The 23,891-nt window shown below is 35.3% G+C and overlaps 1 protein-coding gene across 1 annotated transcript; it reads right to left on the reverse strand.

Annotated features, from left to right (window-relative positions):
* Positions 1-1,821: 1,821 nt before the first annotated feature.
* On the reverse strand, positions 1,822-23,207 carry Naa30 (N-alpha-acetyltransferase 30, NatC catalytic subunit). Its single transcript, XM_046461433.2, has 5 exons — positions 23,075-23,207; positions 22,051-22,810; positions 17,208-17,331; positions 14,518-14,573; positions 1,822-5,279 (listed from the first exon to the last, which is right to left on the reverse strand). The coding sequence occupies exons 2-5, from the start codon at positions 22,807-22,809 to the stop codon at positions 5,142-5,144; spliced, it is 1,077 nt and encodes a 358-aa protein (XP_046317389.1). The 5' UTR covers position 22,810; positions 23,075-23,207; the 3' UTR covers positions 1,822-5,141.
* Positions 23,208-23,891: the final 684 nt, after the last annotated feature.

Here is a 23,891-nt window from a genome sequence, read left to right on the forward strand (position 1 = left end):
CTGAATCCATATGGTTAAGTTATTTACCAAATTGTACATAATCTCAGCAAACTGAGGTGTTAAGAAAATTGATAAATATTCATACAGCAATTAGGTATTCATGAAAATAACTAAAGCTTATTTTTCAGTTTTATAAAAACCTCAATTATAATTAGACTGAAAACTCATTATAACCCCTGCATTGTATAAATTATTAGATTAAGTTCTGGCACATCCATGGTCTTTATTTCTAGTCTTTCTCTCATGAAGATTACAACACTGAGTTGCTATCAACAGGGGTTTTGATCTCATAACAAGCTGTGCTAAGCCAGGCCCTCTTTGGCCAGGTATTTACCACCCCCACTCCTCCTGCCTTTTGACTAATTACAAATTACCAGATGACCAGCTAGGGTTAGGGTAATACTTTGCTTAATCTGGTTTGCTCAGAAACAAAAATGCAGCCTTTGGCCTCATGACCATAAGTGATTTTTCAGAATTTAAAAGTGTAAATGTTACAAACCTCCATGTTCCAAGTAGACCACTGGTGAAATATAAAGATCAATTTCATTTAGAAATGAAATGATTTTTAAATTCATCTAAAATGAGAAACTGTTAGGCCTAACTACAAATCATACTGTAAGGCTAAAAGGATAGGAGAGTCTCATCAGAAACCAATTTTGACACTTGACTCTGTGCATCTCTGCAACTTAAAGTTCTAAGAACAAAACTGAAAGAGCTGCATTTCTCAGAAAACCACATCATCCGTGGGCAGTGTGTTCTTTTGCCCAGAGGCAATTTGTGATCTTTTTATTTCATATTTTAATAAATTAAAGTGTAAAATATGCTTTTCTGTTATTACTTACATATTATCTAAAGCTGTGCTGACCAATACAGTTGCCACTGACCACATGTGACTAATTTCAATTAATAAAATTAAAAATTCAGTACTTCATTCACAGTAGTCACAATTAAGGGCTCAGTAGCTATTTGTGACTAGTGGCTACCATACTGAAGAGTGCAAGGAGCATTTCCATCTTCAGAGAACTGATCTGAAAAAAGTGCAGCTGCTCTATATGCTCATGAGATTTTTTTTTTTAACCCCTATTCATCACTATACCTCTGGCTACAGGTTAAACCTAATCTGAGTCAAGGTATAAACCAACTGCATCAATTGGTGTTTAAGAGTGAATATTTATAAAGTATTTTGAGTTCACATAAGACCCAACTAAATCATGAATTAGATATTTTCACATTACCATAAAGAACAAATGAATACTTGTCATGCACAATAAAAATGTAGGAGTTATATGATGAAAACAGATCATCTAATCCTACTAATATCCAAAACTCTTAAAATTATGAAAGCATGCAAAACTACTAAAGTTTCCACAAGAATAGGGCAAAAAGCCCTTTTCTACCTCAGTGCTCTATTAAAATAGTGCTCTATTTTACCTTTGTGTCTTAGCAAAAGGGAAAAATATTACTAACACAAGGAGGCACTATGCAAAAAATAGTAAACCAAAATAAAAATTCTCAGAAATAAACTGCTAACTTTATTCTCAGAATAATAATTTTCAGTTTAATGCACGCAAAAAACTCTCATGTGTACTGATATCTGACATATGAACTGAGTACTTTTAGAAAAATCAAGTTCACGTTACTTTCAAATTTACTTTGTCAGAACACAAAGTAGAACAAACACAACTGTTTATTACTGCTTCCAAATAACTCTTGGATGGGAGGCAGGAAGTGGGAACATTATAGATTGCTTCTTGTTTCTCTGAGTAAAAGCAAAAAAAAAAACCAAAAAAAAAAAAAAAAAATCACAAATGCACACAGCTGTATCTTAAAGAAAAATGCAAACACAACTTAACCATACTTTATTTGACTGCATCTTATTTAGACAGCTTGCACATTTCAAATCCCATTAAATCTCTCTCTCCAAAAGAATATGGGACAATAAGAGAAAATTATGCAGCAATATCCAGTCATCAAACAGCAGTCCAATATTTTGAGATACACGTGATATTTTATAGATACTCAACTCATATCTGACGTCAATATAATTTATGGTTATGTTTTTACAAACCTGAAAGCCCTGTAACATTATAGCACTCATTTTAATGATGTCATGGTGCACTGAAAAATAACTCTGATGCGCTACTAATTTGATTTTATCTACGCTCCTCCAAAGTGATGAACTTCATGATTTTTTAGACACCATAATAAATATACACATCCAGTCTTATACATGTCAGCCAACATCATAACACAGGGCAAGGTAAAGTTGAAACGTGACAAACAAACTCCTTTACATAGATTTGTCGAGCAAGGGGGGAGGGTAATTTGGAGAAGAGAGAGGCAGAAAATATCAAAACCAATTTTTTAATAGTACTTTTTTCTTATTTTGCTGGCTTCAACTTCAAAAACTACTGTCTGGTTTCTGATCTGTGGACTTCTCTAGAGTAAGTAGCTTCATCCCAAGGTAAGGGAAATAATAGCCCACATACCAAAAATGATAGTATACCCGTTAGCTTCTTTAACACTAACATATATAGCTTCATGGTAGCATGTATAAAAATGTTCAGCAGTACCAACTGCTAAACCAGTGTCAGTGGATAAAGTACAGTCAGTCTTAAAGAGGCAGCACCCCATTAAAAGAAAGTTGCACCAATTTTGCTCAGTTTTTAGCCAAGTGAACCCACTCTATCAATTATAAATGGAACTATTTCAAGCTGATATGAGAAAAATGTAAGTCTGTTATCAAAGTAAGTGAATGTTTGATGCTATTTCAACTGGAAGAGAGTCTTTTAATTTTGGTGCTGGATTATCATGCTAGAGATTAAAATTTTAGGTGAACAATTTTTGCACACCTAATTAAAGACATAAGGTACACTGATATTAAACATACACCAGCTGAACAATATGGCATCCATTTCACTTTTTAGTCACATGGTTAAGGTCATGTTTACAAATGCCCAAGCAATCAATTTAGTTATTAATTCAGCAATTCTGGGGTTAAAGGTCAGTAGTTAGGGTTTCCTTAACATTCTGGCAAAAACATTAAAAAAATGGTTGAACTGATAATTAGCATGTATCTACTTTACAACTGTCCCCATTATTTGAGTCAATCAAATGTACGTTCAACAACAATCATTACCTAAGAACCAAATATAAGGCTATGAAATATAACTTGATGACACATGTAACACTGTTTCAGCTAGTTTCCTTCTTATTAAAAAATAATAACAGAAGCATATAATAACAGAAGATATGACTGGCATTCTTCTAAATGCTAGAACCCAAATGAAGTTTGATCAAAAACAGACTCAAAATGGTCAGCTGAAAAGCTGAATACTATGGTCGTGATATGTTGATAGAACCAATATTCTGCCCATTAACATTAAGCTTTTAAATAAAATGTAAAATGGAAATGTTTTCTTTAAAATAAGGAATTATAAATGATCCCACCAGGAGGAACTTTAGTTTTCATCAAATATAAATTGTTTATCTTTATTTTAAAAGTCCTTGTAATCATGTTCACTTTGAAAACACTATACTGAGCAAAGAGCAGCTTTCCTTAAAAAAAAAAAAAAAAAAAAGCAACAAACTTTCCTGAAAAGGGGCCTTTACCAACTGTTAATGGAGGTAGGGTTTTAAAAATACAGTAATTATACTCATAAAATATTCAAACCAAATCCTAGAGCAAAAGTATATCCAAATGAAAATGACAACATAGATTCCTACAAAAGAGTTTTCACAGAGAATGAATCTTTTCTTTTCTTATGGGTACCTAGGTTTTCCAGTTAAATAAATTATCCATCACAGATTTACCGACTCAACTGAAAGCAATTAACTTGAAAATTCGTTACATTGCACTGATTAGCCAAAACACAATGTAATTAATAAACATGGTAGCTGTTCAGAAAACCCAAAGAACTCATTAAAAAAAGATTTTCATTTCTCCCTTTTGTGTTTCTGGAGGAACAAAGCAAAGCTCCCCCGACAATCTGCTCAGACAAGTGAAAAGAAAATAAAAGCAGCTTAAAATGGATACAATGCACCTTGACATTTATTTCCAAGATGAAGAATCAAAAGTGAAGCATTTTAAGAAACAAAAGCAACGTGAATCCAAGTGGGAAAAAAATTCCAGCTACTATATAAAAGCTGTTCTTCACAGCTTAGCAATAATTTTGATTAAATAAAATCACACCAATTTACATTAATTTTCTGTTCTTTTCCAAAAATTCCCTCTCCAAAAAAATAAAGCAAAACAAAACAAAAAAGTGCATCCAAAACCCAGCAATTCCCTGCTCTCTCAACTTTTCTCATCCCTTTTGAGCCATTCCTCTAAGGTTTTCCAAAAAGATTTCAACTTCTTACTGTAAAGAAAGAAGGGACTTCTAAAGCAAACCACTCTGTCACTCACCTGGAAAAAGTATCCAAATTATAAAAATCTGAAATAATTTATTATCAAATTTAGAATTTAAATAAAAACAAAGTTTTCTTGTAAAAGCCTTAAAGAAAAGGAAAAGACAGCATGCATTAAAAACCTAGAGATGAAGACAAATATACTTATCTACACAGGCACTGGCAGACGCAATTTAATTGTTATCTTTACTTATTGTAAAACAATACCCCATCCTACATTTTTTTTCATTCACTAATCACTGAGGTACCAATATTCAAGAATGGAAAATTTAATATTGAAAAAATAAAACCTAAAATTGAAGCTTTTCCCTCACCCCTTTCAGAAAACTATGGCAGGTTTTGTGTGAAATGTTAGTATACTTAGAGACTTTTACAATCTACATTGGCTTTTTAAAGGAACAAAAATCATGTTCCATTTACTGGTTCTGTGATAAAATGATCACTATGCAAATAACATTGTCAGCAGACTCTGAAAATGAACAAATCTTGGCTATCAACTGGCACATCTTGTTGGTACCAAAAGAACTCTTGAAGTTTAAAACAATCTCTTTTAATTCAGAACAAATGCGCCATGCCAAAGTGCAACAAATATTGTGCGACACTCAATGAGACACTGACAGGTAAGAGCTGCATGGAAATTACTAAATCCACCTGCAAAGCAATTCTGTACAAATTGCATTGCATGCAAATGTCGATTCTGTTGTTGGAAGTTGTTCCTTGATGTCAATTTCTCAACGCAGCCACAGTTTAAGTCGCAGTGCATCAACTCCATTTAAATAGTATCTGAACAGCCTCTTATCTCGAACAAAACCAAGATTTTCATAAAGTTTCAAAGCAGACTTATTTGTTATTTCTGTTTCCAAAACAACCTTTAAAGAAATGAGAGAATTAAGTTAAAATCTCATAATTTGGAAAACTTAAAAGATATAATCAGATTAAATATTTAAAAAATATATACTTTTAAACTGATTTAAAAACCAATGGTGAAAACAATATTAATGATACACAGAAAAAAGTCATCAAAATGTTAACAGTAATTATCTTTGAGTCAAGGAGGGGATGGATCCCTGGGGCTTATTTTCTGTTCCATTGATTTTTGTGACATTTGAAATCTTTTAAAATGAGAATACATCTCTTAAACTAAAACAAAGATGAACTATTTCCCTATAGAGAAAAATTAAGGTGACAAAAGATGAAGGGGAAAAGAAAGAAAAATCATCAAAGGTTTAAAAAGTAAACCAGTACTTAAAACTATTCAGCTTGACCTCTTGTTCCTCTATTTTCATTATATGTCATCGTTCATCCTGGTAACAACTACCACATTTATCTAGAGTCTAGACCAGAGTCTGCAAACTACAGACTTTGAGCCAAATGTGCTTGCTGCTGGGTTCTGTAAATAAAGTTTTACTGGAATATAGCCATACCCAGTTGTTTACATGCCTATGGCTGCTTTCTTGGCAGAGCTGAGCAGTTGCCATACAACGCTATGGTCCATAAAGCCTATAAATATTTAGTACCTGGCCTTTTGCAGAGAAAGTCTGATAATTCAGATCAGTGATACTCAAACTTTAGGGTAGGTTAAAATAGATATCATTATATAAATAAACATATAATTCTATTTGCCTTTTCTATTGATTCTCACCTACCTCACTGAAGAATTATCAATACAGTGAGCTATAGTTACTATTATGGTGTCATAACACTTAGGTATTTATAGAGTGGAAAGAAAAAATGGCAAAGTACAATAAAACAAAGGTCCAAGTAAAGCATATGAAGCTATTCCTGTGCTATCTCAAACTATCAAGGCAAGAATTAAAATAACAGATGTAAATAGAGAAAAAGTAGTACCCTTTGACTTATCATATCCAAAATTAAATTCATGGCCTGATCTTTCTCTATAATTCTCTCTCTCTGTAAATAGGATTTCCATAACACCACACCAAAGCTTCATATCTGAAACTCAGGATCATCTTTGAAACTTTACTCTCCACCCACCTACAAACATCCAGTGAATACTGTCAATTCCCTCAAAAACTATTGTCTCAAATTGATTCTCTTTCCATTCCCACTCATACCACTCTAGTCCAAACTCCCATCAAATCTTATTGTAATTTTAAGAGTTCCCTAACTCAAGAGGTCTCCCACCATCTACAAGTAGTGATGTTCTTAACACCCTACTTATAATAATTTACTGACTCTTTTATCCTCAAGATGAAGTCCACAATCTAAAAATAATCTAGAATCCTAAAATGTACATTAAAATATGGTCTCAATGTTTCCAACTTTGCTTTAAGTTTCTCTCCTACTGTTTTTATGTTCAACACTAAATTTTCAGTCTCTGGAACCTACCATGAAAGACTATTCCTTCTATCCCCATTGTTTTGGGCCTTGGCCTTCCCTTTCAGATTAGATGGAATACTCATTTTCCTTTTATACTAATCCTACAACCACTGGACTGCTCCAATGAAACATTCAATGCATGTGTCACCTTTCCTAGCTGGTGAGCCTAATGGGCAGGGACAATGCAAACCACCTTCACACCTGTTTCCTCTGCACCATACTGTCTACCACACTGAAATCTCTTAAATATTTGTTAATAAAATATGTCCTTAGCATCTTTCATTGTATGATATACATTACATGAATATTACAAAAAAGGTATTGCCATGCTTTTAAATGATCAGAGAATATAAAGCAAAAGCATCTTCTGAAAGCAATTACCAATGCAATTAACCCATAAAAGCAAATAGCATGCTAAATCCAAACCTTTGAAAGATTTTTAAAAAGCAAGTAATTGACAGTTCAAGATCAAGTGAAAATATTCTTAGGAAGACTTTTATACAGCAAATAAATTAAAGATAAGAATTAAAATTCAATTTCTCTCTGCTCTTAAACACACACGCAACACACACACAATTCAATTTCTAGTCTAGTAATGTATGTCATGCTACAATTTGAAACATTCCTGTCTGATTAATGCAAGTTTTCAGTTTTGAACAATTTTGTTGGGTAATTCCTGGAATTCTGTTATTAGGTCAGCACCTAATTACAGCTAAAATGTTAAATCAAGGCCATGTATATGAGAACCACTAAAGCTGTAACAATGTAAAATTTGTAATTGACTTCATAAAAATAAAAAGAATTATGTCATTTTATTTTTATAGCAAACCTATGAAGAACATATGGCTACCTCTATTTTACAGATGAATGAAACTTAAGACAACCAGTAGAGTAAGGACAAACCAGAGTCCAAATATGAACCAGAGCTTAGTAGTAACCAATCTTCTGTACTTTCCCCAATTGTTTCCCAGAATAAAATAAAGCAGCAAAAAGGAGCTCAAACCTACATTGGACAGGATAAAGGGGATCTAAGTCCACCTTTGTTAATATTCAGCCATCTAAAAATATTCAGAACACATCTAAGGCTCACTATAGCTACACAAACACAATTGAGGTGTGGTTAGGAATTTAATTCTGGTTTGTCATCATCTTGACAATTAATAAAATAAAGCCCAATTACACAGAAAAAAATTACATAAAAGGCTACTCTAATTAAAATGTAAAGATTCCCTTAGCACACTCACATTTTCTAAATAAAGATACCATATATTATTTGACACAACTGAAAATGCTAGGAAAAGAAAACTACTTTTAAATACTTAACCACTTAAATTTTTATGTTAAAAGAAAATTTGGGGGCTGGGGATGTGGCTCAAGCGGTAGCGCACGCTCACAAGGCATGAGTGCGGCCCGGGTTCGATCCTTAGCACCACATACAAAACAAAGATGTCGTGTCTGCCGAAAACTAAAAAATAAATATTAAAGTTCTCTCTCTCTCTCTCTCTCACACACTCTCTCTTAAAAAAAAAAAAAAAAAAAAAGGAAAATTTGGGTTTACACTGGAAATTTACTTAAAGCTTCTCTTATTCTTCAACATGGAAGTATTACATAAGAAACCAAAGGATAATTGAGGATTTTTTTGATCATAAAGAAACATGACAAAGTTGAATCCTATTTAACAGAGAAAAGGAATTACTGTGATATTCCACTGATTCTCTCAGCAACAACCATTATCAGGGCAAGCCAAATCTCTATGATTTAGATCAGTATTTTTCAATATTCTAAGCTGGAAGATTCTAGAGAGCAGGCATGTCCACTGGCATACTGTATGTCAACTAGCAGACCTTCCACTGGTATTTGTTGAACAACTAATTATTGCTCTTAACAACATCCTACTATGATCAGAATTACCATCATATTGCACAAAGTGATGGTAGAAAAAGTTAAATGATTTTCTTATAATCACACAGATGCCAAGTGGCCAGTTCTTTAATTAGGCCAAACTATTTATGCCAAATCCTTTTTGTGTATGTGTGTGGGGGGGGGGGGGGGGAAGGGGGGTAGCAGAGAGTGAACTCAGGGGCACTCAGCCACTGAGCCATATCCCCAGATCTATTTTGTATTTTATTTAGAGACAGGGTCTCACTGAGTTGCTTATCGCCTTGCTTTGAACTTGCAATCCTCCTGCCTTCCAAGCAGCTGGGATTACAGGTGTGTGCCACTGTGCCCGGCCAAATCCTTACATTTTAATAACTCCATTTTATTCTATTATTTACCCAGCAGACTATATAACCAAGCCAAAAATACATTTCTAGTGAAATAAAAATGTTAAACATATAATTATTAAACACATTAAAAAATGTAATGATAAATATATAATTAAAGTGCTAAGAAGTCATCAGTTACAATATCAGGGTGAAAAAAAAATGAATGATTGGATCTTCCTACCCTTACATGTATTTATTCTAACCAAAAAATAACTTAATCTAGTTTAGTCATTATTGCTAATATATTTTATTCTTTTAATAGTATAAAATACAGTAGACCATTACACATCTAGAATTTACCAAAATGTCATGTGTATTACTTGTATATTGCTAGAAATAAGCATTAGGAAAAAAGCAAATTAAGCTATAAGGGAAGTCTTGGATTTAAAAGCAAATTGTAAACAATATACAATTAAGTTACAGAGATATTATTTACACAAGAGAGAAACTACCTATTAAAACTAAACATATGCATTTTAAGAAATGGCAGCACCAAAATGTATATGCTAGAAAGGTAGGCAGTAGATTTTTTATATTTTCCAAGTTTTCTGTACTAAACATTATAGAAAAGGGAGAAATGCACAAGGCCTCAGGTTCAATCCTAAGTACAGGGCAGGGAAAGGACATGATTTTCAACTAAAAACATTTTAAGGTTACATACTACATATTTAAGTTCCATTAAGAAATTCTAGGGGCTGGAGTTGCGGCTCAGAGGTAGAGCGCTTGACTAGCATTTGTGACGCACTGGGTTCAATTCTCAGCACCACATATAAATAAATAAAGGTCCATAGACAACTATTAAAAATTTTTTAAAAAAGAAATTCTGATTCTATTGTATTATGATCATATTTCATTCTGGATATTAATATAATAATCATATCTTGAATCTTAAAAAAAATTTTTTTTCCAAGGATAGCTATAGTTTAAAACAGTAAAAGTCCTGTTAACTAGACTGATCAATTACATGTACATATACTAATTTATTTCAGAAAAAAGTACAAAAAATAGTTACCATGCAGATATACTATAATTAGGTTTACAGATTTTACTTATAAAATCATATTTTAGGAACTCACTCAAGTAATCTGTATTTATCTTACCCTTTAATGTGAAACACAAACCTGATACTTGTCTTAGCTGCTATACATATGGCAGCCAGAGCATGGGGGTGTAACCAAATTCAAGCTAAAGGAGATCAGCATATGGATACTGCACTTTTTAGTCATGAAACAACAAATCCACTTTTTAAAATTTTTTTTTTAGTTATAGATAGACACAATATTTTTATTTTGTTTATTTATTTTTATGGGACACTGAGGATCAAACCCAGTGCCTCACATCTGCAAGGAAAGTGCTCTGCCACTGAGCCACAACCCCAGCTCTATTTATTTCTTTTTTATGATGCTATAATTTTTTTGGTTGGTATGCCAAATGTAAAGAAGTGAAAAATAGCTATGCTGTTTTAACATGTTTAATTTTGATATAAAATGTTGGCAAAATCACAGTAAGGCAAAGTGAATATATCTACTGAGCCAGAAAAAAGTAGAATTATTATTTGGGCAACCACATGATCTATATTTCAACTCTATTTACTAACTTTTGCTTTTTAAATTCTGAAATTAAAATGGCTAGTAGAATAAAGAACAATATAAACATTAAAGTCACATATTCAGTAAAGAGAAAATATAAACTGATAGGATGTGCATTTATCTGTTAATAGGTCCACAGAGTTAAAAATATCTTTGTAAGAATATCAGAAACAGCAGCACAATCTAAGTAACAGAAAATATAATTTAAGGGCTAGGGATGCAGCTCAGTGGTAGAACTACATGCATGCAGCCCTGGGTTTAAGAAAGAGAGAAAGAGAAGGGGGTGGGGAGAAAGGGGGGGGGAGAGAAGAAAAAAGGGAAAGAGGGAAAGGAGAGAAAAGGAAGTAATTTAAAATTCTTAGGGCTGGAAGTGTAATTCAATAGTGGAGAGCCTGCTTTGCATACTCAAGGCTCTAGGTTGAATCCCAGGCATCATAATAACAAAAACAAAGATAGGTTTTCAGATAAGCTATTATTTCTTGACCCTTTAAAAGAAAGGAAGCTTGGCCTAATTTAATGAAAGTAAAATCACATGTTTAATGTTTGATAACTGGTCACTATATTCTTTGAGAATTAAAATTTCAAAATTTTCCTCAAAACTATTAATAAAGAGCAATTTCTTTTCTTTCTTTTTTTTTTTTTTTTTTTTTTTTGGCACTAGGGATCGAACCCAGGAACATTTTACCACTAAGTCACATTCCCAGCCCCTTTTATTTTTTATTCTGAGACAAGGGTCTCACTAAATTGCTGAGGGTCTAAGTTGCTAAGGCTGGCCTCAAACTTGCAATCCTCCTTACCTCAGCCTCCTGAGTCACTCTGATTAAAGGCATGAGCCACTGCACCTAACATATTTTATTTATTTATTTTTTAACCAAAACATATTTTAACAACTTGGCTAATTCTGCAGAAGCCTTTTGCTTTTTAAATGTTAGGCATTGTATACAAAAAAAAAAAAAAATAAGGCAATTGCTGTTCTTAGAAAGCTTCCATAAAGTTAAAAAAAAAAAAAAAAAAAGACAAGTTAACAACTCATATAAGCCAAAATTCAAATGTGCTCCTTAAAATAGAGGTATAAACACTATGCTAGCAACACAGAACTAATGACTCAACAAATATTTATGAGCCGTTTACTCTATCACAAATGCAACCTAAGTACTCTGTCCCTCAGTGGTTAAGGCACAGACACTGAAAGTGAATGTAAGTGCAGAAAGTATTAAAAAGAAAAAAAAAAAGTCAAGAAAAATGCAGAAGGTGCAACTGATCTGTTCAGAAAAATTAAGAAAAACTAGGTACTACTGTTGGTATTAAATTGGGTCTTAAAAGACAGAAGTATTTTAATAAGCAGGAAAAAACCAAGAAGCTACTGGATCTAGCAGATACATCAATGAAAAGGTAGTTTTACAATAGTGGAAGGGCAGAAACCAAACCAAATGGATAAAATGATAAGGAAACAAAAGCAACACATACACTATACTATCAAAAATTAAAAGTGAAAAAGTGTTGCTGTTCTGGTTTAAAACTAAAGGAAAGGGGAGTGAAAGCACAAACAAGAGCTCTGTCCCTTCATACAATAAATTATCTGAGCAATGTGGGACATAGATAAGCAATTAAAAAAAAAAATCAAGGAAAAGTTCTCTAATCCTGAAGCAAAGATACTCAATTGCAAGAATAAATCATATAAGATGAAAAAGTTCATGGAGAAACCATCGCCATTAACATTAAACCTAACATTAAGCAATATTCATTGCTTTAAAAGGAAGAAAAATGAACCAGCATTAGATTTTCAGGCCCACAATGAAAAGACTGTTCTATCCTAAAGTATATCACTAATTTAGGATTTAACCTTGAGACTAAACATTAGCATCAAATTCTCTGTATCATACCTTAGAACTTTCAAAGAAAAGCCAATACTATATTAATATAAATGTGATCAATTAAGGTAAAGTACACAGCCTCAGGGTAATTCATAAAAGGCTTAACCATAGAAACAGAATACTCCCTGCCTCTAACCTTCCCACCAGAAATGACTCTATTCAACAGAAGATCAAAACAGTCTAACAAACCCAAAGAATTCTCCAAACTGCTAAGTAACTTTTTATAAAGCCTGACTTTTCTTCTTGATGAGCTAAGCTAGCATGGCAGTGGTCCAAACATAGAGACCTACATTCATGAACTCATCCAGTTCAATTACCTCCTGCAAATTTAGTTACCAGCCATGTAAATGGCTTGGATTTCTGATATTTTACTTTTGGATACTGAAAGTTATCATAAATGATGTGAGTTCCTTCACCAACCAAGAGCTATCCATTAAGAGTAAAATGAAATATCTTTAAATCCTAAAATGACTTCACTGTGCTACCCAATGTCTATAGGCCATATATCATATAACCATTATTTAGTGTGATTAAAAGTATAGACTAAGGTGAACCAGGAGCTTGAAAATACTCTGCAGTAAATCTCTGTTTTAACATGAAAACACATTGAGATGGTGTTAAATAAAAACAATTATTACTGCACAAGAATGATTTCATTTGTACAAAAAAGTTACACACTTACATAAATGTATACTTAGAAAATGGAAGGATGCTTATTAGCTATAGGTGGAAAGAAGGATAAAGAATTAAAGAGGGGCTGGGATTTCGGTTCAGTGGTAGAACGCTTGCTTCACACATGTGAGGCACTGGGTTCAATCCTCAGCACCACATAAAAAGTAAATAAATCAACTAAAGGTATTTCTACAAATAAAAAAAACTAAAAAAAAAAAAAAAAAAGAATTAAAGAGTGTTGCTAGGCATGGTAGTGGATGCCTGTAATCCCAGTGATTGGGAGGCTAAGACAGGAGTATGACAGGCTCAAAACCAGCCTCAGCAACCTCTCAAGGCTCTAAGTAACCTAGCAGGCCCAGTCTCAAAATAAAAAGAAAAGGCTGACTCAGTAGTTAAACACCCCTGGGTTCAATCCTTGGTACCAAAAAAAAAAAAGAAAAGTGTGAAGATGGTGGATGGTGATTTTGTAAACAAAATACATAATTAATATCTATATAAATTTTGGACCTAAAAAAAAAAAAAACCCTGCTTTTTTAAAAAAAAAAGTCACAAAAACGAATTTTTTATAATCTGGTGAAAAAATTATCTAATTTCATGTACTTTGAGAACTTCCTAAGGTACATTTGCCCCCCGCCCCCCGCAAGACAACTGTCTTGAGAAGTACAATACAACTTTTCTTCTCCTTGGTTACCACTGTCATAGTAAAGACATCTGTGCTTCTCTAGTTTGAGTTTGTTCCCTTCCACACTGTACAACAGTAAATGTTAACATCCCAATCATCACTGATGTTTACTGAGTACATACGTAAAGCACAATGTTGTAAGAATATTAACAAATTATATCTGCCATTTGGTCTTAAAAATAAGTTAAAAGAGAAGATCCCCTTAAATTAATATACAGAAGGTTTTACTCTTAAAAAGTCATTCCCTGACACCCTTATTATTTATGCTTAATGCTTAGAGATTTTTTTCAAGTGTGAAATATCCTTAACACGGACTGATACTTTTCCCATAGTTTAAAAAGAAAAAGATATTAGACACTAAGACTAAGGTGAATTCTTAAACAAATTAAAATTGGGTTTGTAGTAAGACCTACCTTAAATGACTTAACTGATAAAAAAGTTATAAAAACCAGTTATTTACCAAAAATGTCTAAGATTTCACCTTTACATTTTGAAGATTTTTTAGCTCCATTATCTTAAAATTTATTCTATGTCACAATTTATGTTTTTAAATAGAATGTAATTCTTGATGCATTTGTGTAATAAGTTTCCAAGTGAAATGTTACTATTATTATAGAATATTTATAAAATACTCAGTATAATACTGCCTAGGATAAAGGCATTAAGCATTAAGAAAAACTTACCTCATCACAGTCTCCTTCAACCATGGCATATATAGCTTTCTTAACCAAGTTAGTACCTAGAATATAGATCTGAGCATTAATGAAGGAAAAATATTATTAGTTTATTCATATTCATAATAAGCACAAATATGTAAAATGTTAGGCTCTATCATGAATGCGGATATGCTGATCACCTCAAATTAAGTGCGAAAAAATAATTTAGATATAAGCTGAGAGGAACCAAAGGGAATTTAGACACAAACAATTTAAGGTTCCTCTTGAAAGAATTATCTCCTGATACATTCTTTTTTCTAAGATGTAATTATTTGCCCCAAGCAGGAGTTTGTTTTATTGTTTGAAGGTAGGAAGAAAGGAAAAAGAGATGGCTAGAGCAACCATGATGTGATATGGCCAGAGCAACCCATGACTACCATGTGCTAGCCAGAACTGCACGATCTGAGCAAGGCACAAGACAGCTTCACAGGAACTGCTGTGCCCACACCAGGCCAAGACACTTAGTTCCTACAAATCTTATAGTGACCCTAGGTGCAACTAAGTTTGGTATTCTTAATGATGTCAGTGGTGTTATCTGTAAATGTCTAGCAAATGTATCCTACTTTGGATCAGAAATACCTGACACACTGAAAGAAAAAACTTCCAAATGATTTTAAGACAAAAAGACAAATTTCAGTTTAAAAACCTCTTAGTTTTCAAATCATGCATACTAGTATGTATTCATTTCATGGGCCACACAAATTGTATCTGAAGGCCAGAATGTAACCCTAAAGCAAATGGTTTCTGCCCTATGAACTAGCCAAACAACTCCCTATCATTTTTCACAAGTAAGTCCTATCAGCTCTTTTCAATCCACTGAAAATTAAACTTGGTCTACAAAACAAGTCTAATTAATTAAAAATTTTTAATGGAAATTACAATACTATTAAAAAAAAAAAAGTCAGTTAAACCTAATATATTGGCAGGCACAGTGGCACATGCCTATAGTCACGGCTACTTGGGAAGCTGAAGCAGGATCTTTTGAGCCCAGGAATTCAAGGCCAGCCTAGGCAACATAATGAGACTCTGTCTCAAAAAAAGAGCAAACAAACAAAAACACCTTAACATTAAGTAAACCTATTTATGATAATTTCTCATGACATCAAATACTATATGAAATAGTCTTATGTTAAGACAATAATGTTCATTTACTGTTTCCAAAAGCTGCAAGTAACAAAATTGCTAATAATTAAATATTGGTACAGATATCAAGTATTATTTCATGAATACTTGCTTAAGTACATCCCACAATTTGGCATGCTTTAGACAAATGTTTGCTTACCTAAACTTCCAATCTTCCATCATGGGGGAAAAAAAAAAAAGCCAGTAGACACTAGAACTAGAACAGTGTTTTTTTTTTCCTCTCTTTTGTACTGTATTTTGTACTGTAGAATGAACCCAGGGACCCAATGTGCTATACTTCCAGACTTACTTATTTACTTATTTATTTATTTTTGAGACAGGTTCTAAGTTTCTGAGGCTGGCCTTGAAACTGCCTCAGCCTCTAGAGACATGGAGATTATAGGAGTGAGCCACTAGCCCAGCATGGTTCTTAAGTAGGCTTATTTCAGTCACTGGGGGAAGTTTTACTCCTACCTGACAGGATAAACATGATTCCAGGGAAAAAGGCCAAAACACTTGCTTTTAAATCACCCAGGTGGTTTTAACCACCATTATAAACCATGAGCATAAGATTAATTAAACATGCTGGGAAAGGTAGACCCCAAAGAGGTGAATTTGGAACTAGTAAGAAATAATCAGTTCTCCTTTCCTGAGCCTCCCTTAAGTTGAAATATGTTTGACAACTAGCACAAAGTAACAATAACAATTATTTCATACTTTGGGCTTGATTCAGATCCACGTAACCCAAGGATGAACAGTTGCTTCAGGAATAGGATCAAGTGCCCTCATAATGCTATTAAAAACTGCAGCATCTCTTGTACTTAATATAATGCAGAGCATTTTGAATGTGATCAGAAAAAAAAAGGTTTGAAGATGTGAACTGATCACCTTCTACTTGTTAAAAAAAAAAAAACAATCTCTAGCCAGGTTTAATTGTGCACACCTGTAATCCCAGAGGCTTGGGAGGCTGAGATAGGAGGATGGTGAGTTCAAAGCCCACCTCGGAAAAAGTGAGGCATAAGCAACTCAGTGAGACCCTGTCTCTAAATAAAAAACAAAATAGAGCTGGGGATGTAGCTCATTGGTTGAGTGCTCCTTAGTTCAATCCCCAGTACCCCCAAAATAATAATAATTCTCTAGCAGGGCAGAGTGGTGCACATCTTTAATCCCAGCTATTTGGGATTCCTGAGGCAGGAAGATTGATTGCAAGTTCAAGGTTGGCCTGAGCAACTTAGTAAGAACCTGTCTCAAAATAAAAATAAATAAATAAAAGGGGCTGGAGATACAGTTCAGTGATAGAGCACCACTGGATTCAATCCCCATTACTACCCCCAAAAGAAATCTCTAAAATCATTAACAAGAAAAGAAATTCATTTTAAGGCCTTTCTGGATATATTACTTTAAAATAAAAACAACTTTTAATTTTCTTCCTTTACCTTCATTTCTATATATTTACATTTAAATCTTTTGTTTTAAAACACAAAAAAATGAAAATAACTTAAGTCACCCTTTTATTGAAATAATATTTATCTTACCAATGCCATTTCTCCTGTATTTGGAATCCACAGCTAACATGGCTATATAACCTCTGCGGAACATCTTTTTGTGCATATCCAACTTGCAAACGATGGCACCTACACACTCCTCCCCTACCATGGCCTTAAAAATAAACAAACAGTTATGAAGAATACATTGCTAAAAGGTACTACACAATTACCCAGGGAAAACAGCAACCAACCATTGGTCAGCATTTTTGAAAGAGGAAGAGATAATGACAGCAACCACAAAAGTTTCAGAAATCTGAATCCCAAAACTCCTTCAAATGTTCCAGTTTTTAAAAGTCTCTCAATATTTTTAGAACATGAATTTCTCATGCTTATCAAAGCCTGGAGGAAAAAGATTTTTCACAAAGTAAACAATCAAGTACTTTATAAGATTATACGTGAGGAACTTAAAATTACAATTACATGCAATAAAGACCTACTTAAGTTTTGGGAAGGGGGAACAGGTGAGCAAAGTTTTTTAAAGAAAAAAATGTATTCATAAGTATAAGATGAAACATTATACAATTTTCCCATCAGCAGAATATTATAAGTTTTTATAATAAAGTTTTAATGAACAATATTACATAACATTTATACCTGAATGATAAGATTTTGATCAAGAAAAAAGTTTATAAATTTTCAGGAAAAGGAATATTATTTGTAAAATATTGCTTAGATTCGAGATTTTGTTATTGAAGTATTCCAAAGACTAAGTAAATGATGGTCTTAATTTTAGAATACTCCTGATTACAGGTCATTGTCATAAAGCTCTCTATAGCTCAAAATCAGAGATTTACATTAATGAATATGATTAATTATTTTGTCAGTTTCTATTTTGTCAGCTTCCCAAAGTGTTAGAGGCTACATGTTAAATAAATGCTAGTAATCCCCCATTTTCACTAACATTTCCAGTGTCATCACCGCAAACATATTTTAAAAATCCCAAAACTGATTTTAAAAAAAGTTCTAATATTATATTCTGATGAATATAAAACAGGGTAATATCTCTAACTGTTTAATAATGTGTCAGCAAGCAGTACTTCTTTTCGGTAAATTACCTTGGCAGAAGAAATAATTTCAACAACAAAAATAGGTTGGGTTAAAAGTTAATAACAGAGCTCAATTTATACCTAAGACATATTTTAACTTTATTTGTCGTAACATTTTTTTAGCCTGTCATTCTATAAATTTAATAATTTATTCCATAAATTGATTAAAGGCTCACTCTTTTTTTTTTTTAATAAACTGTGGAGAAATCTTTTTTAGGCAAGATAATTCTAATCCATTTCACACAAACCTAAAATAGGTCAGAAAAATCCCTCTGAAGGGATATTAAATTCAACAACCCACACTAGTTCATTTCTGTTTTATCACACATTCCAAAATTATATTGGGTCAATAAACCTCTAAAATTATTTCCATCTTTTTTTTCATTTACAATAAATCAATGTGCTTTAATTCTTTTGAAAATTAAATGTTCTTTTGGCACACACAAGTTATTTGATCAAACAAGTCTCTGACTTTTTTTTTCTTTTTGGTGCTAGGGATTGAACTCAGGGCCCCTATATGCCATCTACTACTGAGCTACATGCTCAGCCACTGACAGCATTTTTTTTTTTCCCTTTTCTTTTTGGTGCTGGAGATTGAACCCAGCATGCTACCACTGAGCTATACCCCCACAATCCTCATGACAGCATTTTCTGAATAACTCACTTCAAACACAAATATTCACATGTAAACTCATCAGATCAAATGGTACTTTAAAAGGGCTAGAAAAAAATTGTGACCTGACCTCATAAACTAAGCTCACCTGATATGAAAGAAAGTCTATATTAACCTCTGACATAAAAATAAAGGACAGCTACACCTTACAGATGTTAAAGCCATTCAATCAAGAAAAAATTAAAATCACTGACTACAACTAAACAATACTTTCAAATTAAACAGGAATTTCGAGCATATCTTTGTTCTTTGCTCAAGAAAGTAAAAAGCAAACAAAATACTATATTATTTCATTCTTAGACAAGATTGAATATTTTCCTAATTAAGAATCTAGAGAAGCAAAAACCAAGTTGTACATTTCATCTAAAAATAAAAGCCCAATGTACGATACACTATTAATAAAAAAGTTGCTAGTAAAGATAGATACTACATTCTTTCACGATAAATTGTTGATAAATATACATTTACAACAATCACTAAATTGCTTTATGATATTTTCAAATAAAAAGCTTCTGCACATACTTTTAAGACTCATGCTATTAAAATGTGTTTTTTCAAGTACTGGAATTCAAAAATCACTGGCAAGATTAAGATTTAACTCTATAAGGACAAAGGTTTGTTGGTCGATAAAATTATGAAAAACATAAATTGTGTGAAACAGAGATTACAAAATTCCAGAACACTACAAATAGAAAACTGAAGGAAGCCAGAAAGTTAAATTTAGAACAAATAAACGGAAGTACTATATTACACTGTTAGTAGTAAATTTAAGAACTTCTAAAAGGTATCAACAACCAAAATACCATGAACACTAACAGGTAAAATACAGAGTAACTGACAGTGCCTCACATTTGTACTCTTGTATTTTTACATCTGTTACGTTATTTGAAAAAAATTATAAGAAACTTGTCATTCTTGTTAGCCAATCAAGTACTAGCAATTCTGTATGGTTCAACCCCATATATTCCATTTGACCCATTTACAGGTTACCCATGGAAATCATGAACATTTGGAGGTTTCTAAGCTTTTGAGAACAATATTTTTAAGGCAACTATCCCTTAATGAAGACAACTTTGTGACATAATGAATTGTACAAAATGAGTCAAGGGTATGCCATTTTTCCAGGTTCTTATTACCATAATGAGAGGCCAGACACCTAGGTTCTACCTTTACCTTTCTGATACTAAATATCTGGATAATTAAACATTTTAAGTCACTCAGATCTTTATTTTTTCATGAAAAGTGGAAAAAATTAAAAGTTGGGCCGTAATTCTCTCTCTAGGATCCTTACAGAAATGACTTAAAATAAACAGTTCTTATGGGAAACTCAAATTTAAAAACATGCCAACATAAATTCCAGTTCTAAGTGGGCCTCTGTTGTTTAACTACTGTTTTATTATTCAATACATCCAGATTCGTGCTTGCACTAGTGAATCTTATAGGACAACCACTTGTGCATCTCAATTTCCAGGTATTCAGAATTTAATATAAACTTTGGCTATTAAAGGCTAAAGTACAAATTAGCTGGTGAATTAAGAGGGGTCTATATAAAATCAAGACTAAAGTTTACTAATATCACATTTACCAGAGTCTAAAATGGCAGCCAAGTTGGGAGGCCTACATACTATCAGGACTCAAAGTTGACTACATATCTTATATGCACAACCAGTTTCTGGAACTGACAGAAAAACATCTATTTCAATTTAATATGTGACTCAAATATATACTACTGTGGGTTAACTTACAATTAAATCAATTTAAATATTTAGCAAATATAATAGCATCTGATATGACATTTGTAATAGTGCTGTAAGTCATCTTCCCATGTTCACCAACACAGACATGTCTTAGACCTTTGATACAATGCTAACAAACCTAAAAGAGAAATTTTCTACATCATAAAATAGTACCTACAGCTTAAACAAATGTATTAAATTGAAGTTTAAGCAAAATAACAAAACAACCATTATCTACAATACCCAGATTATATTTTCAGATTACCACCAAACTATAGAATCAAAAAGACTTTCAAAGTATTGTCAAAACATAATGCATGAACTATTAAGTATAACCAAGCAAATGTTAGAACAATAAATAGTAATGGTCGCTTTTAGCTTCACATGTAATAAAATGTTCCTTAAAAGCGTGTCACCATTCATATAATTCAATGGAAACAATATGTTATGTACAGTGATACAAAACATCCTGATCTGCAGTCAACATTTGTGTTAAAAGTTTCACACAGACTGAAATTGGGTCAATATTACTATAAAGAAATTACTGGTACTGCCAATAGTATGTAAGTTGAAAAAAATTATTCAGCTTATTCAATAGTTTTTTGGACTTACATGTAAATAAAAAACTTATGTCAACTACACCCTACACAAGCCAAGTACCAGTGTTTAAACATATCTCTGACCAATTTCTTTTTTAAAAAAAAAAATACTAGTAACAAATTCACAGGTAAGTTTTCACAAAAGAATATTTTGCTCAAGTTTCAGGAGTCTTTCAGTCACCAGAAGTGTTAGTGGCACCCTCTAGAAAAAACAGACTGGCTACAACTCTTAATTGTCCTGTTGGAGTAAAAGGAAACAATCTCCATAATTACTGAACATACTTGTAAGATTTAATTCTCCAATGTACCCACAGAAAGTTTACTGACAATCATGTTCACCAAAACATGTTTATGAATACACTCTTCCCTGATTATGCTGTAATCGAGATTAATAAGGCCTGTATCCGAACAGAACCAAGTTCAAATTAAATGACTGAAAAGTGCTCTGAGGACGAGGGAAGGTAATTAAAGACGGTTAAACATGACTCTAAGCTAATGTAAACAGGACACAAGACCCCCCCACCCCCACCCCAGTGAAACATGCATCATAAGGCTTGCTGCACTTTCATCAGTGTCAAGTTAACCCAAATCATTGAGTCTTACCTTCAGAACAGTTTCATTAAATAACTAGGAATGTGTACACACATTTTACATCATGTAACATACATCTGAAAAGCACGAGGATACATCCACGGCCAATTCTCGGCCCTCAAGCTCCCTGCCCTGCGTGGCCTGGATCTCAGTTGGGCTCACCCTCTTTTCATTCCAACCACTTACCAAGAAGCACAGCTGTGGCCAGTTGTGGATAAAATATCTATACGTATAAATGGAGTAGGGTTCAGACAGATCTTTGGTGATCAGTCTCATGATATCGGGCATTTGTAGCTCGGATTCATATCGGACATATCGTATCGTCCGATCCTCCCCAGGCTCGACCTCCCGGCCCGAGGGACTTCTTAAACTGCAACCAGCGGTCAGGGACGAAGACAGCAGCCGCACCTGCTCGTCTTCCTCCTCCTCCGTGCCCTCGGCCAGTCCATTGCGGGCCGCCGCGGGGTCGCTCGCAGCCGCTGCCTCTGCCGGGCTGGGGAGCGCAGTTCTTGCATTATTGGGGAGGGAGTGAAGGGGTCTCTCGCCCGAGTGTACCCCGACTCCCTTTGTTGCAGTCGCTTTGGGGCCCCCGTCGGGGTTGGCCGTGCTCGTGGCCGCCTCGGTTGCACTCAGGACCTTGCTCTTGAGGGAAGCGGCCGCCCGGAGGTGTCGCAGTTCGGGGCTGATCAATCCGTTGAGCTGCTGCTGCTCCTGCGGCGGCTCCGGGCAGCGGAGGCACGGATGCCTCTTGGCCGCCGCCGTCGCCTCGCCGCCAGCCCGGCTCCTGCCGCCAACGCCTTCATGCTCCTCGTCGTCCTCCTCGTCCTCGCTGCAGCAGGCGAGGGCAGCCCCCGCCGGGAAGGGGCAACGGGGCTCCGCCGCCGCCGGGGCCGGAGGTGCTGGTGGTGGGAGGAGGCTGCTAGGCCCAGGCGGTACCTCCGCCATCCTAGGAGCGACAGAGACCGAGAGAGGAGGCCATGAGACACGACCGACGAGCGCCGAGCAGAGCGGGCAGCGGGAGGGGAGCGGCGGACAAGGGGGGAACAAAGGCAGAAATCGTCCCTCACGGAGCTGCCCCCCAATTCCGTGCCGACCCCCCCAGCTCGTCAGCGCCGCCCAGCTGCTCAGCCGGCCACCGTCCCGGTCCACCCGGGCCCATCCGCCGACCCTGTCACCCGCGGCACCTCCCCGCCCTCTCCCTGCCGCTCACCCGGCACTGGTCCCCGCCGCCGGTGCCGCCACTCCTCTTCCTCAGCCACCGCCGCCGCCTCCTTCCCCGCCGCGGCCGCCTCCACCGCCGCCAAGGATCTCACCCAGCCGCCGTCGCCGTAAAGCGCCTCGGCTGTTACCCCGGGTAAAGTTTCCTGGGCCTGGCTTTACGACACTTCCCTGCCTGCCGGCTGCCGGAGCCAAGGGAAAGGGGCGTGGAGGGAGGTGACCTGTGGAGGGGCGGGGCCGAAGGTGTCTCCCGCGGGGTTTGCGGGAGGCCGAGTGCTGATGGATGGGACTGTGGGCGGGGAAGTTATCCAGGGCTTTGGAGTCACCGGCTCCCAACCCCCTCTCCTGTTTTTGGGACTCCTCGGCGGTGCGAGCTGCTGCTCCGGGGCGGGGAGGAATGGGGAGGGGCGGGCCCGGCAGGCATTGCCCGCTCTAGTCGGTTGCACCCACCGAGCTACAGTGAATCCTGCCAGCTCGGGGCCTGTGGACCTGGCCCCTCCCAAGTCACCTAAAAGTGCTTTTCGCAGCTGCACAACGTTTAACTTTTGCCCTGATCAGGGGCATGAGGAAGTGAGAAGTGGTTAAAAATGGAGCGAATCAGGGAATCAACTTGAAAAAGAGGGGAAATTTAAAGCTTTGAGTTGTGAAAATATGAGGATGGCTGTAGAAACCTGAGCATTTACAATGTGAATGAGCTTCTTTATCCCTTTGAGACGAGAGAACAGGTAGTCCTCTTCCTTTCCCACTTCCTTCGCTCCCTTCTCCCCACCCCCACCCCGCCCCGCCCCCGCCTCCCTTGAAGAAAACTG

The sequence above is a fragment of the Marmota monax genome, unplaced genomic scaffold (genome assembly GCF_021218885.2).
Source record: "Marmota monax isolate L192 unplaced genomic scaffold, Marmota_monax_Labrador192_F-V1.1 WCK01_AAM20220418_F8-fsc00001, whole genome shotgun sequence".
NCBI classification, from domain to species: domain Eukaryota; kingdom Metazoa; phylum Chordata; class Mammalia; order Rodentia; family Sciuridae; genus Marmota; species Marmota monax.